Here is a 14,242-nt window from a genome sequence, read left to right on the forward strand (position 1 = left end):
CAAACCAAAAAAAGACAAAAATCCTATTTAGGATCCTCTGCTGCAGAATTTTAGTAACCCCCAATATGACACAGCCCGCCAGCTTCTTGGAGCAGTCTGGCAGCCAGACATGCATCCACTTGACTAGGGCCAGGTTCAGAGATGAAGAGCCTTGTCTCTGCATGGTTTGCTGTGTTGGACCCATCAGAAGGGGCTGAAGAGGTAAGTCTCATCAGGCCCCCTTCCTTCCATCTTGGCTTGAAAATGATGATTTCAGACCAGGCACGGTGGCTCACACCTGTAATCCCAGTACTTTGGGAGGCCGAAGCAGCAGATCACGAGGTCAGAAGCTCGAGACCAGTCTGGCCAACATAGTGAAACCCCATCTCTACTAAAAATACAAAAAATTAGCCAGGTGTGGTGGTGTGTGCCTGTAATCCCAGCTACTCGGGAGGCTGAGGCAGGAGAATCGCGTGAACCCAGGAGGTGAAGGTTGCAGTGAGCCGAGATTGCTCCATTGCACTCCAGCCCAGGTGACAGAGCGAGACTCTGTCTCCAAAAAAAAAAAAAAAAAAGAAAGAAAAAAGACAAAGTAAATGATGATTTCAAATGGATGGGCTCCCTCCCTCTCTTCCTGCCCTATTCCATCAGATTCTGATCTTGAATTGCTTCTATGTTAGGGAAACCCAGGGGCCACAAGTTGTCAACTTTGGACGTCCTTTTTGTTACCAGCCTAAAAATATCCTTCCCTTTAACCAACTTTCTATAGGGTAAATCCAGAGAGTCTCCTCTTTGGAACTCCCCAGATAAATTAAGCCTTGCGCCAGCATTTGGGAGCAGGACTGTGAATGTTTATTCCCCTCCCTGACCGTCTCGCCCCTCCTCCTGAACCTTGTTTGTGAGTTTGATTTGCCAGAGGCTCTGGGCTGAAAGCGGGTGATGTACAGGACTTGTGATCGAGCAGGTGTGGTTGCTGTCATCAGACCCAGCTACATAGTTTGCAGGGCCCAGGGCACAGTGAACCTGGAGAGCCTCTTGTTCAGCTCTGCATTACACGTCTGGACTTAGGGCCCCATGTGACTGCAGGGGTCGTGTGCCTGCCTGGCTGGCCCTGCCTGTCATGATATCTTCTGCATGTGCTGGACCTGCTCGGAGAGTCTCAGGGCATCTTCAGAGCACCCCAGCGCTCCCCATGCTACAGGAAAGAAAAGCTTACGCCTTGGGTGCTTTTCACCCAGATTCAGGGACTAGGGCCCAGGACATCACAGCTCAGGCATCAGAGGCCAAGTACAAGGGCCCTCTCCTCTCCAGGCTCGTTTCTCATGCTGTCGAATGTGCTGTTGGACTTCATAGCACCTGGATCATAACAGTCTGTGGGTACTTGGAGGGAGGGGGCACGATATATCTTACTGCACAGTTTTGTGAGTTCTTAGCCTTTTCTTTAGAAGAGGCCCAAAACCCGCCGCTTTGGTAGATGCCACCTGATGACCTGGCAAGGGCAGCTGTGTCTGGGTTTCTTCCTCACAAGGACCCAGCTCCTGTAGTCAGGGAGGCCAGAGAGTGGACGTGGGAGGAAGAAAGCCCCCATTGGCAATTGTCTTTCCACTCCCTTTATGCCCAGAGGTCGGGAGGCCTGACTCCCACCCCCACCGCCAGCTCAAGCTTGGGGACTTCTCCCAGGACGGCCACCCCACCCCGCCTTCTGATGACTGATGGACACTAATGGTTTCCATGAGCGACTTGCCAAACAAATAAGAGACACATCAGTAGATAGAGCCCCGGGTCCACACTTTGCCTCAGTGACCGCTTTTTGGGGAACAAGGACTGAAACTTCTGGGCTGATGAAGCAGATCTCCAGCCTTGCTCTCCACTCAGTCAGTCATGCGGGGATTCCATGGCCACCTCAGCGCTTCCGGGAATGGTCATGGAAGCTTCTGGAAGTCAGGAGGCAGCCACTGTGACTTCCCCTTGCCCACGTGGCACCCTTGGAATGTGGTGCCACTGAGTATGGAGAGAGTCGGGCAAGCTCATCTGTGGGCCCTGTGCCAAGGGCCCCCAGCAAGGGCCTGTCAAGCCCGAGCCCAGAACGCCAGGCCCTGTTCTTACCAGAGAAGGCCATGGTGTGGGCCCAAGGGCCATGACAAACACTCAGAGGGGCCGCAGGGAGCGAGAAGCCCTCCTCCACTTACAAAACCACGTCCTGGGGGGCCACTTCTGCTTTTGGTTCCTCATTTGACTAAGAGTTTCGTTAGCAGAAAACCTTTTCAAGGCATCTTTGGAAGTCACATTGTAGAACTCCTGATGTGTGCGCCAAGTGGAATTTTCCTTTGGGGCATTTTCTAGAAGGATCCCTCCTTCCTTCTCTGCAAAAGGGAACCGTCCCTCCGAAAGGGCCTGGGCCTTTGGGGAAAGGGGTTTAGAAAGCCAGGCGCGGGCACCCTTCTTTGGGGGCGGTGGCCACATCCCAGGATGCCTTCCTAGGGGAGGCCTGGGCCCAGATGTGAGGCTGGGGGCCTCTCCCCAGGGCTCAGGGCCCCAGGAATGCAGGGCCAAGGGGGCCCATGAGCCTGCGGCCCCCCACCCCGAAGCCAGGAACCCCGGCAAATGCGTCCAGCTGGACAGTCCCGCGCTCAGGGCGGGGGCCGGCGGCGGGGTCAGGCTTGGGGTCTGCCCGGCGACCTCGCGCCTGGCCCGCGAGTTCAGGCGCCCCGGAGGCAGGGAGGGAGCGGGGCGCGGAGCCGGGCGGGGAGGGCAGGGGTCACCGGGCGGGGCAGGAGCCGCAATGGGACAGCCCCGCCCCGGGGGAGTGTCCCGGCCTGGCCGCCGCAGTCTTAAGGGCCGGGCGGGGCAGGGGCCCAAAGTGCGGGGTCGGCCGGGTGCTGGGCCGAGGCCGAGGCCGGGGCGGGATCCAGAGCGGGAGCCGGCGCGGGATCTGGGACTCGGAGCGGGATCCGGAGCGGGACCCAGGAGCCGGCGCGGGGCCATGGCGAGGCGCGGGCCAGGGTGGCGGCCGCTTCTGCTGCTCGTGCTGCTGGCGGGCGCGGCGCAGGGCGGCCTCTACTTCCGCCCGGGACAAACCTGCTACCGGCCTCTGCAGGGGGTCGGGCTGGCTCCGCTGGGGCGCAGGTGGGCACCGGCGGGGAGGCAGCCCTGGGGGGACGGGAGGCCCATCGCCCCGGCCAGGCGCGCGCTCTGCCTCCTGGGGGCCCTGCCTCGCCAACAGGCCTTGGAAGGTCAGATCCAGCCGCTTCGTTTTGGGGGTCGCTCCTTCTCTTCCACATCCAGGGTGAGCCCTGATGTTTGTGGGGTTGGACAAGCCCCACCTGGCCAGAAAGCCAGGCCAGCCCCACCTCCTCGGCCTCTGGGGGTGGCCCTTACGGCGCGGCATGGCTGGGAGAGCACCCCGGTTCCCTCCTTTCGTGGGTGCCCTGCCTCCTTCACATTCTGAGAGCGCTGGAGCCTCCTAGTGTGAGGTGGGCCCACACCTGGCTCACCTCTGGTGATTGTGGCCCCACTCCCATGCCCTCAGGTGTTGGGAAGGGCGGGAGGGCCCTACCGAGGGCTTCCTGGGCCCATGGCCCCCGGGAGCCCCAGCACCGATCTGGGTGGGGATGATCTCTTCTCAGCACATACCCCCGGCCTCATGAGTACCTGTCCCCAGCGGATCTGCCCAAGAGCTGGGACTGGCGCAATGTGGATGGTGTCAACTATGCCAGCATCACCCGGAACCAGCACATCCCCCAATACTGCGGCTCCTGCTGGGCCCACGCCAGTACCAGCGCTATGGCGGGTGAGTGGCCGCCCTTTGACTGTGGGCCAGGAAAGCCCATCCCGGCTGCGTCTTTATAGGCCCAGGCAGCTCAGCCCGCGGTTCCAGGGGCCTGCGATTCAAGGCCAGGTCAGCCTGGGCTGGGGTGCTAAGGCCGAGGAGTGCGGGCCTTTGCCCTCTGCTGAGGTGACCCAAGCTGGGGCTTTTGGGTGATAGGCAGGACTAGGACTGAATCCCAGTGACAAGTGCCCTCTCTCCCCCAAAGCTTGTGACCTCAGCCATTGGGATAGAAACAGAAATGCAAAATCACTGAGTCCCCAGGCTGTATTTGAGGATACAGAAGTAAACTGCTTCTCAGCACAGATGAAAGCCTGTCCTGGCCTTGGAATATTGGGTGAGGCTAGTTGGCTACAGCCCATGGCCTAACCTGGTCACTACCTCCAGCCTGGTGGGTTTCTATCTTAGGCTTTTGGCCGGAGTAGGGTAGGAAGGCTCTCAGCAAAGACAAAGGGGAAGTTGAGGCCCTCCCTATCAACAAGGCTGCTGCGCCCTGCTTTGGGAGAGAAGGCGGGAGAAGGGACAGCTGCAAACCAGCCCCAGGCCCACCCCACAGCATTTGGAAGGGACTCTGCTATCCCCTCTCCAGTCACAGCACAGGGTCCAGGAGCCTGGATTTCCCCTGGAGATGGGACTTGCATGGCCTGGGAGTTTGGCCCATGAGCACTGTGGTGCTGTTGCCTCTTCTCTGGCCTTGGTCCTCATGGGTCAGGGCTGCTGAACACCCATGTGAAAAGGATAGACTACAGTGTGGCTGCCGCTGTGGGCCAAAGCTGGGGGACACGCGTTTGTGTGTGTTCCATCTCACTGACGCCTCCTCAATGCCATGATTGCTTTCAGTTTGCAGATGAGGAAACATGCTTTTTGCAGAGAAATGGGGAGGCTTGAGCATAGTGTGAGTGACAGCTGAGATTTGAGCCCGGAAGCCTGGGCTTTGTGCCAGGATGTCTGATGGGCTCAGTCTTGTGAATGAGGGGTTCTCGCTCTGGGGGTAGGTCTGGACCCCAGAGCCAGCCAGCTGAAGCTGTGGCGTCTGTGGCGTCTCCCCCGGGGGCTGGAACACACTTCTGACCGTTCAAAGGTCCCTTTGATGTGGATGGAGCTGGAAGGTCTGGGAGACCTTGGCGGGCTACAGCGTGTGGGTGGGGCTAGAGGCAGAGGACTGGGCAGAGTCTAGGGGAAGTGTCCAGGCCTGGCACCCGCTGAGGAAGTGAAAGAGCCTTTGAGGGTGGGGTGAGGGTGAGGGGAGGATAGAAAGGTCACCAGGTGCCTGTGGGAAGCCTTGAACTCTTTGAGAGGGAGTCAGGTGACAAGATGTGCGTCTGTGAAGGACTGTGGGTAGGAAGGAGATGGCTTTCAGATGGGTGCGGGACCTCCTTCTCAGCATACCTAGGCCCAGGCCCTCGCTTCCTCTTTCACTGAGGAATAGAAGCCACCAGAAGGGGACTTCCATGGGGCCCTGGCCATCTACCAGCCAAGGCAGCAGGTCCTCCATTTGTCTTCCCTCCTCTTCCCCAGGATCAAACGTCCCACCTCTGCCACTCCACCGGCACTGTTCTTTCCACTGCCACCCAGGGCCCACCGTGAAGCATTCTCCTGATCACATCTCCCCAGGATGCTTCCCTCTCCTGCACCACACTGCCCGCCTCCACCTCCCTGGCCACTCCTTCCCCTCTCCCCAGCTGTCTCCTCAGAGTTCTGAGTGTCAGCTTCCCCAGGACCAACCCTTCACCTGAACTCACCTTGACATCCGCCTGCCCACTCGCCCGCTGGCCCGGTCACATGACGCCTCCACCCTCAGACCTTCAGGTCTGGATGGCTCCTTCCACCACTGTCACCCGACAGCCCATTTCTTCCCCAGTCCTCCCTGGCTGTCCTTCCGGCTATGCAGGCAAAAGCCTGGACTGGTACCCGACTCCTCTGTTTTCTGTCCCTCATATAATCTACCCACAAGTCTTGTCGGTTCTACCTTTGAAGCAGATGCAGAAATCACGCACCGCCCACCGCCTCCTCCAGGTCTAAGCCACACCACCCCACTGCCGACTGCCCTCACTGGTCTCCTGGCCTCTGCCCCTGCGGCCACAGTGAGCCTGTGAAAACCCATCGGATCATGTTCTTTGGCTTGAAACCCTCTCAGGATTCCACTCAGATAAAAGACAGAACCCTCTGGCCTTCACCACCCTTCACCATCGGGCTCCCTCCCAGTCCCCCCTTGCTCCCGTGCTCCTGCCCAGGGTGGAGTGGGGAGGTAGCTTCTCCCACCAGGCACCTCCTCTCTCCCTGAGGTCCCATGGCTCCCTCCCTCCCGTGGATGTCACCTCAGCGGGGTCTTCCTCAGCCACCCTATGCATATGACACCCCACTTCCCAAATTATCTCCCCGTTTTATTTTTCTTCATGGTGCAGTATACTTTGCACAGTTACAGATGCTCCTTGACTTAACAGTGGGGTCATGTCCCGACAACCCCATCTTAAGTTGAAAACACCGTGAGTGGAAAATGTGTTTGACACACCCAACCTCCTGCACACCCTGGCTTGGTTTTGTCTGCGTTAAACGTATTCAGGACACTTGTGTTAGCCCACAGTTGGGTGTGAGTAATAAGCCCGTTTCCAGATGGGGCTGGTGGGATGAAGGATTGAGTTTGGCTGTGGGAGAAGCTCGTGCACACCTCAGTGAGCTGGTTAGGCCGGGTCCAGATGCTTCAGGCAGGCGTAGAGGGAGAGGCCAGAACCGAAACTGCTCATCCATCTGAGCTCTGCCTCTGGGCCAGGACTGCTGTCGCCGGGTTGGGTTGGGCATAGAAGGACAGGGCTCGGGGCAGGCCATGGGATGCCCTGCACTGCCAAGTGGAACTCCAGAAGCCCAGGCAGGAGGTGCTTCCAGAAGGATGGAGCGACTGCTGTGCTGACTGCTGCTGGAGAGTGGCCAGCTCGGATGACAGTGGAGAAGTGACCTTTAGCAAGAGAGAAAGGGCTGAAGAGGAGCGGGGCAGTAGGGGTCGGGGCACTGTCTCAAACCATTGAGTAAAGCAGAAAACCGTGATAGTGAGTGGGAGGGGCCGGGGCTTACTCTGTGTTGTGCGAAAGGCAAGTCTGGGGTACGTAGATCTGCTTAGAGGGGGCATGGCTGACAAGGGAGCGGGGAGAAGAAAAGCTGGAGGGAACCAAGTCCTTGGGAGGAAACAGGATGGAACCTAGGGTGGGTCAGTCAGGTGGGAGGGGACAAACCAGCCACCGGCTGCTCCAGGAAGAGTGTTTGGGGTGCAAAGCATAGGCAGGCTGGGTGGCGGCAGGATGGAGGTCTGCTTTGGGACCCTACAGAGTGATGTGCAAAGCAAAGTCACCAGGGCAGGGCCAGTTCCAGAAGGCCCCTGGCTGGGCGACCGGGAGGAGGCCAGGTGGAGAAGCGGACTGTGGGGCAGTGTGGGAGAGTCTGAAAGGTGACAGGAGATGGAGGGGATGTGCAGGCCCAGAGGGGGCTGCCAATGGGCAGAGGGACCCCCTGCTCATTGTGCCCCGGGGGAGGGACAGGTGAGGCTGCAGGAAGAGTTCTGACTTGAAGGTGGGGTCAGGAGATGAGGCCTGAGGCAGGTGCAGGGGTGTGTGGCTGTGAAGTCATTGTCCCGGGAGGGCAGAGTGTGAGATGACCCTGAGCAAGAGCCTGGGTTTCCTTCTAGGATCTGTTTTATTGCATTTATGCATGAGAAGGGAAGCAGGTTCCTCGGTGACCACCCTCAGCTGTCCCTGGCTGCACCTTGGGATTTAGAGCCCAGGCACCTGGGCAGGGAGGGCATGGTCAGCCAGCCACTGGGAGCCCTCTGCATCCCCCAGTGCCTTCGGGGCTGGGTCCCTGCTGGCCTTCTCCAGCCCTCGGGACCCCATTTGGCCCCTCACTGGGGCTCATGTGGCTCCCTGGGCTATACTTGTTCACAAAGCTGACACCTTGGCCCCCTGTCCACGAGGGCAGCCTGGCTGGCTTTGGGGTGTGGCACACTTGGTATAGGTGGCTGAGTCTCTGTCCACCCAGCCCTTCATTCAGCAGGTACTTCTCAGGTGTCTGCAGGGCCAGATGCTGGTGACTGCCTGGCCCTGGCCCTGCTTTCATGGCATTTGTAGTAGGAAGTGTGGCAGACAGGACAGTGCCCAAAGAAGGCCAGGGAAGGCCTCTCTGCAGAGCGATGGCTGAGCGGAGACCTCCATGAAGAGGTCAGCAGGGAGAGGGAGACACAGGCAGCTGGGCAGAGCTGAAGGCAGGCCAGGCTGGGCAGCGCCTGCATCCCGCCCGAGGCGTCCAGGTCCATTTGGGGAAGTGGGTGGAGGGTGGGTGAGTGCTGACCGGCGGGTGCTGACTGTTGTAGATCGGATCAACATCAAGAGGAAGGGAGCGTGGCCCTCCACCCTCCTATCCGTGCAGAATGTCATCGACTGTGGTAACGCTGGCTCCTGTGAAGGGGGTAATGACATGTCCGTGTGGGACTATGCCCACCGGCACGGCATCCCCGACGAGACCTGCAACAACTACCAGGCCAAGGACCAGGGTAGGTTGCTGCCCGCGCCCCCACTCCACCCTCCCGCCCTCCACTCCCTCTTCCACGGGCACTCGTGGCTGAGGACCCAGCCTGACCCTGTGCTCCTCACATTGGCTGGTGGCTGGGGAGCTGCGGGAGGGCAGAGGTTGCAGCCCCCAGGGGCGCTGGTGCTCTTGACCATGAGGGGTAGTGTTCCCAGCACTGGCTCCAGCCTCTCCCTGCAGAAGCCCCCTCTGCTACCTTGCACCCACTTGGGCTGGGGATCAGAAAACTGGACCCCGTAGTCCCTGTTGAGAAGCCCAGCGAAAAAGCCTGCTGCAGGAGTGGTCTGAAGAGCATCCCTGGCCACGTGCGGTGGCTTGCACCTGTAATCTCAGCACTTTGGGAGGCCAAGACAGGCAGATCACTGGAGGTCAGGAGTTCAAGACCAGCCTGGCCAACACGGTGAAATCCCGTCCCTACCAAAAGCACAAAAGTTAGCCAGGTGTGGTGGTGCATGCCTGTAATCCCAGCTACTCGGGCGGCTGAGGCAGGAGCATTGCTTGACCTGGGAGGCAGAGGCTGCAGTGAGCCAATATCACGCCACTGTACTCTAGCCTGGGTGACAGAGCAAGACTACGTCTCAAAAAACAAACAAACAAACAAAAAACAGCCCTGTCCCCGTGTCTCCAGCCTCGTGGAAGAGTGTCTTGCTCCTGCGCCCCTTTGGCTGGGCCTGAATGTGGTGTTTGGGTTCTAACATGCTGGCATTTTGGGCCTTTGTAGGGGAGAGGTGTAGGGGGCCTTGTGGAGGAAGAGTTCATTTTCCAGGAGCTTTGGTGGAGAGCAGGTGGGGAGGTGCTGCCCCAAACTGGAAGCAGCCATTGGCTTGGTTCCTGTTCTGGTGACCCAGGGCCCAGGTCCCCCACATTCAGGTGCGGCTGCGGCGAAGGGGGTACTGTATGGATGAGCAGACCCAAGCTAGCCTGGAATCCCTAGAGCTGGCACATTCCTTTCAGGCTGCTCCCATTGGAAACAGAAGGAAAGAAAAGTCCAGACCCTAATCCCATAATTGGTAGGTTTTGCTTGTTTGTTTGTTTTTGAGACGGAGTTTCACTCTTGTTGCCCAGGCTGGAGTGCAATGGCACAATCTCTGCTCACGGCAACCTCCGCCTCCCGGGTTTGAGTGATTCTCCTGCCTCAGCCTCCCGAGTAGCTGGGATTACAGGCATGCGCCACCACACCCAGCTAATTTTGAATTTTTTAGAAGAGACGGGGTTTCTCCATGTTGGTCAGGCTGGTCTTAAACTCCCAACCTCAAGTGATCCACCCGCCCTGGCCTCCCAAAGTGGTGGGATTACAGGCATGAGCCACCGCGCCCGGCCATAACTGGTAGTTTTAAGCCACCTGACCCAGATCTCCCTCACAGCCAGAGCAGAGAGCTGAGAAAGCCCAGCAGCCGCTCGCTTTGCTGTCTCCATCCCTGCCCCAGGCTATATAAGCTGGCCCCAGCGCCCTGTGCACTCTGAAGTGGCAGAAGGTCCTCTGGGCACCACCCTCTGCCAACGGGGCTCCCTTGCCTTGCCTCTCAAACCTTATTGTTCAGCCAGAAAGAATTCTCCTGGACTGGCTGAGTCCTTCGAGAAGGGGGACAGATGAAGGCGCAGAGGGAAGGGCTGTCAGATGGCTCTGGAAGCAGGAAGCGCGGGTATCAGGTGGTCTCCAGGGCCACGACCACCCCACTGCACGCCAAACTGCTCTTGCCCAGCCAAGGCCAGGCCCCTCCAACCCACCCAGCCTGACAGGAGCAGATGGAGCTCATCAGAAACCTGATTATGTGACTGGTGACTGCGGTGGCTCACACGTGTAATGCCAGCACTTTGGGAGGCTGAGGCGGGTGGATCACTTGAGACCAGGAGTTCGAGACCAGCCTGGCCAACATGGTGAAACCCTGTCCCTACTAAAAATACAAAAAATAGCCAAACATGGTGGCATGCGCCTGTCATCCCAGCTACTCAGGAGGCTGAGGCAGGAGAATCACTTGAACCCAGGAGGCGGAGGTTGCAGTGAGCCAGGATGATACCACTGAACTCCAGCCTGGGTGACAGAGTGAGACTGTCTCCAAAAAAAAGAAAAGAATAAAAAAACCTGATTGTGATAGTCTTGTCTTTGTAGTGTTAGCAAAAGTGTGGCCACAAATCCACCATTTTCCCGTAGTACTGGGCACTGGGCACTTGGTGTGCAAGGAACAAATTGAACCAGTGTCTGAGCCTCAAGGTGCTCATGTTCCTGGGGGGGAATCCGGACAGATGTGTAACTATGACAGACAGGTCGCGCCAAAGCAGTGAATGGCAGGCCGAGGGCCACCATGTGGATGGAGTGAAAAGTGGGAACACAGCGACTCTGAGCCTTGCAAAACCAAGAGCTGTACTTTTTCTTCTTTTTTAAATTAATTTTTAAATTTTTTTTTCTGTAGAGATGAGGTCTCACTCTGTTGTCCAGGCTGGTCTCAGACTCCTGGCGTCAAGCCATCCTCCTGCCTTGGCCTCCCAAAGTGCTGGGATTACAGGTGTGAGCCACCATGCCTGTCCTCTTTCTTTTTTTTCCTTTTTTTTTTTTGAGATGGAGTCTCACTCTTGTCGCCCAGGCTGGAGTGCAGTGGTGCGATCCCGACTCACTGCAACCTCTGCCTCCCAGGTTCAAGCGATTCTCCTGCCTCAGGCTCCTGAGTGGCTAGGATGACAGGCATCCGCCACCACACCCAGCTAATTTTTGTACTTTCAGTAGAGACGGGATTTCACCATGTTGGCCAGGCTGGTCTCAAACTCCTGACCTCAGGTGATCCACCCACCTAGGCCTCCCAAAGTGCTGGGATTACAGGTGCCTGGCCCTCTTTATTTTTTAAGCCTAATTCTTGACAACCTCTTAAGTCAACCAGAATTTATTTTTTGGTCCCCTCAGCGTGGGCGCAGAAGAAAATGCTTTTTTGTGGTTGTTACCCAATGTTTTGGCCTATTTATTCACCAGCCAGCAATAGAGACATTTTATTAAGTGCTAATCATTTGACTATGCTCCATTTTCAGCTAGAAAGTATTGTGGAAAGGTCCTTCTTCTCCAGCCATTAGAGGGAAAAAGGCGAACTCCTGGGTGCCTACTATGTGCTAATTAATGTCTGTCTCTTTTCTTCTCTGCCAAGGCCTGGGGAAGGGCTTTTCATAACTCCCTGGCAACTGAAAGAAGAGCGTCATTAAGCAGCACCTAATAGCAAGATGATTTCGTTCTTAGCCACTGAGTGGTAGGCTGCATGATGCGAGTGGAGAGTGGGCTTGGCGGGCTTCTTTGTCAGTGGGCTGATGAGGAGACGGCCTCATGCCGACTTTTCTTGCTCTCCCCCAGAGTGTGACAAGTTTAACCAATGTGGGACATGCAATGAATTCAAAGAGTGCCACGCCATCCGGAACTACACCCTCTGGAGAGTGGGAGACTACGGCTCCCTCTCTGGGAGGGAGAAGATGATGGCAGAAATCTACGCAAATGGTCCCATCAGGTGAGGAGCGGTCCCGCGGGTGAGGAGAGATCTGCGGTGACAGCGCCAGTGTGGGCTCATGTAGGTGCTCATGTAGGTGTCTCCATCCTTGGCCACTTTCCTTCTGGCCGGTTGTATTCAGTAGGCTGGAGACAGCCACATCATTTCCCCTCTAAGAACTTCAGTTTTCTCAGTTAACACTGAGCTGACAGCAAGTCTGCCCTTATGGATGGTTGTGCGGAACGCGGATGAGACGCTCCCCCAAGCTGTACTGAGGGGGCAGTTTCAGCAGGGAAGACACTATGTGAATAACAACAGAAGTTTATCCAGAACTGTCAGATACACACTATCTGAGTCGGGTTTACACTTTTTTGTCATATCAGATTTTTCTTTTTTTTTTGAAACAGTCTCACTCTGTCACCCAGGCTGGAGTGCAGTGGTATGATCTTGGCTCACTGTAGCCTTGACTGCCCAGGCTCAAGCGATCCTCCTGCCTCAGCCCCCTCCACCGAGTAGCTGTGACTACTGGCGCACACCACCACACCCAGCTAATTTTTGTATTTTCTGTAGAGGTGGGGTTTCGCCATCTTGCCCAGGCTGGTCTTGAACTCCTAAACTCAAGCGATCCACCTGCCTCGGCCTCCCAAAGTGCTGGAATTACAGGCGTGAGCCACTGCGCCCGACCATATCAGATTATTTCTAATGACGGTAAATTCTCTCAATTTAAATTGGTAATTCTTTAACTGCTTGCTCTCAGCTGTGGAATAATGGCAACAGAAAGATTGGCTAACTACACCGGAGGCATCTATGCCGAATACCAGGACACCACCTATATAAACCATGTCGTTTCTGTGGCTGGGTGGGGCATCGGCGATGGGACTGAGTACTGGATTGTCCGGAATTCATGGGGTGAACCATGGGTAAGATGTTTTCATTTTCTTAAGGTCATTCCTAGAAAAAAACGTCCTGGTACTCCTCTTGAATGGTTCTGTTGACTTTTAGCTAAAATCTGGGGCCTCGACAGAGGGTTCCTCGCTCCAGCTGTCTCAGCCACTGCGCGAGTGGCTTTTGGGGCCAGACCCTTCTCTGTCACGCGCGGCTGCCGCCAATCTGTGCACTTCGGGTGTTCAGCAGCATCCCTGGCCCCTCCACCCACTAGGTGACTCCCCGCAATCCCAGCGTGACCAAAACTGTCTCCAGATGGTGCCTGGTGCCCTGGGGAAGTCCCTGTGAGCACTGCCGGAGAGGAGCTCTGCCACCCTCTTCCTTTACAACCAGCTCATTCTTCTTCCTATCATGGTTTTTGGGCTCCCCTAAAATACTGTGTAGATTTTTCAAAAATACTTGAGTTGGGCCAAAAATCCAGGAGTGATAAATTAACTGCCAGACCTAGTCTTAGCCATTAATAATTTAAGACACAGACATTAAGAAATGGGGGGAAAGTGGTTCATGTGCAGGTGATGAAATGTCGTATTTTTTACTAGGTGACTACTAATGGGGGTAGTAGTAGGTGGAGGAGTCAACAGTCTAGAGTCAACATGTTTTGTTAGATGAATTCACTTTTGGCATAGAGGGCCCTCATGTTAAACGTTAACCAAGTGAAATATTTCACAAAAGGTATTTCAGAACAGGGGTCATGGGAAAGCTGAGGGGCAGCTGAGGGGGTTGTCTGGATCGCCCAAGGCTGGCCTGAGAGATGGAGGCAGAAAGCAGGGGGCAGGGTGCTGAGAGCAGCAAGGGGAGCGGGAGACGGCTGCAGATGGACTGACGTGTTATCCCACTTCTCACAGGGTGAGAGAGGCTGGCTGAGGATCGTGACCAGCACCTATAAGGACGGGAAGGGCGCCAGATACAACCTTGCCATCGAGGAGCATTGTACATTTGGGGACCCCATCGTTTAAGGCCATGTCACTAGAAGAGCAGTTTAAGAAAAGGCATGGTGAGCCACGACCAGAGGGGATCCTATGGTTATGTGCGCCAGGCTGTCTGGCAGGAACGGGGGTGGCTATCAATATTGGATGGCGAGGACAACGTGGTACTGGCTGAGAATGTTCCTGAGAGTTGAAAATGGGATGACTTATAACACTTGCACAGGATGGCTCTGCCTCACAATGACTGCAGTCAACCACCTGGTGAAGAAGTGATCTGTGACACAGGAAACGATGAGACCTCACTTTTCTTCAGTACAGGCCTTGATATTTTCTATTTGGCAACTGTGGGCAATAATATGGCATTTAAGAGGTGAAACAGTTCAGACTTATCACCATTCTTATGTCACTTTAGAATCAAGGGTGGGGGAGGGAGGGAGGGAGATGGCAGTTTCAAATCGCCCAAGTGATGAATAAAGTATCTGGCTCCACACAAGACTGAGGCTGACCGTGCCTTATTCACACACAAAAACAAT

At 56.3% G+C, this 14,242-nt stretch overlaps 2 protein-coding genes across 2 annotated transcripts in view; both read left to right on the forward strand.

The window, feature by feature from the left end:
* The window catches only part of LOC116463374 (ATP synthase subunit epsilon, mitochondrial), a 25,681-nt gene extending 21,993 nt beyond the window's left edge, over nucleotides 1–3,688 (forward strand). The window contains exon 4 of the transcript XR_009212030.1: nucleotides 3,606–3,688. The gene's annotated coding sequence lies outside the window, so the exon portion shown is untranslated. The remainder of the gene's footprint in view (nucleotides 1–3,605) is intronic.
* Nucleotides 2,824–14,129, forward strand: LOC116463373 (cathepsin Z). Its single transcript, XM_032146457.2, has 6 exons — nucleotides 2,824–3,105; nucleotides 3,606–3,769; nucleotides 8,163–8,342; nucleotides 11,709–11,859; nucleotides 12,596–12,758; nucleotides 13,629–14,129. Exons 1-6 carry the CDS (start codon nucleotides 2,963–2,965, stop codon nucleotides 13,737–13,739), a joined length of 912 nt encoding a protein of 303 aa, XP_032002348.1. The 5' UTR covers nucleotides 2,824–2,962; the 3' UTR covers nucleotides 13,740–14,129.
* Nucleotides 14,130–14,242: the final 113 nt, after the last annotated feature.

The sequence above is a fragment of the Hylobates moloch genome, unplaced genomic scaffold (assembly GCF_009828535.3).
Source record: "Hylobates moloch isolate HMO894 unplaced genomic scaffold, HMol_V3 SCAFFOLD_34, whole genome shotgun sequence".
In the NCBI taxonomy this organism is placed as follows: domain Eukaryota; kingdom Metazoa; phylum Chordata; class Mammalia; order Primates; family Hylobatidae; genus Hylobates; species Hylobates moloch.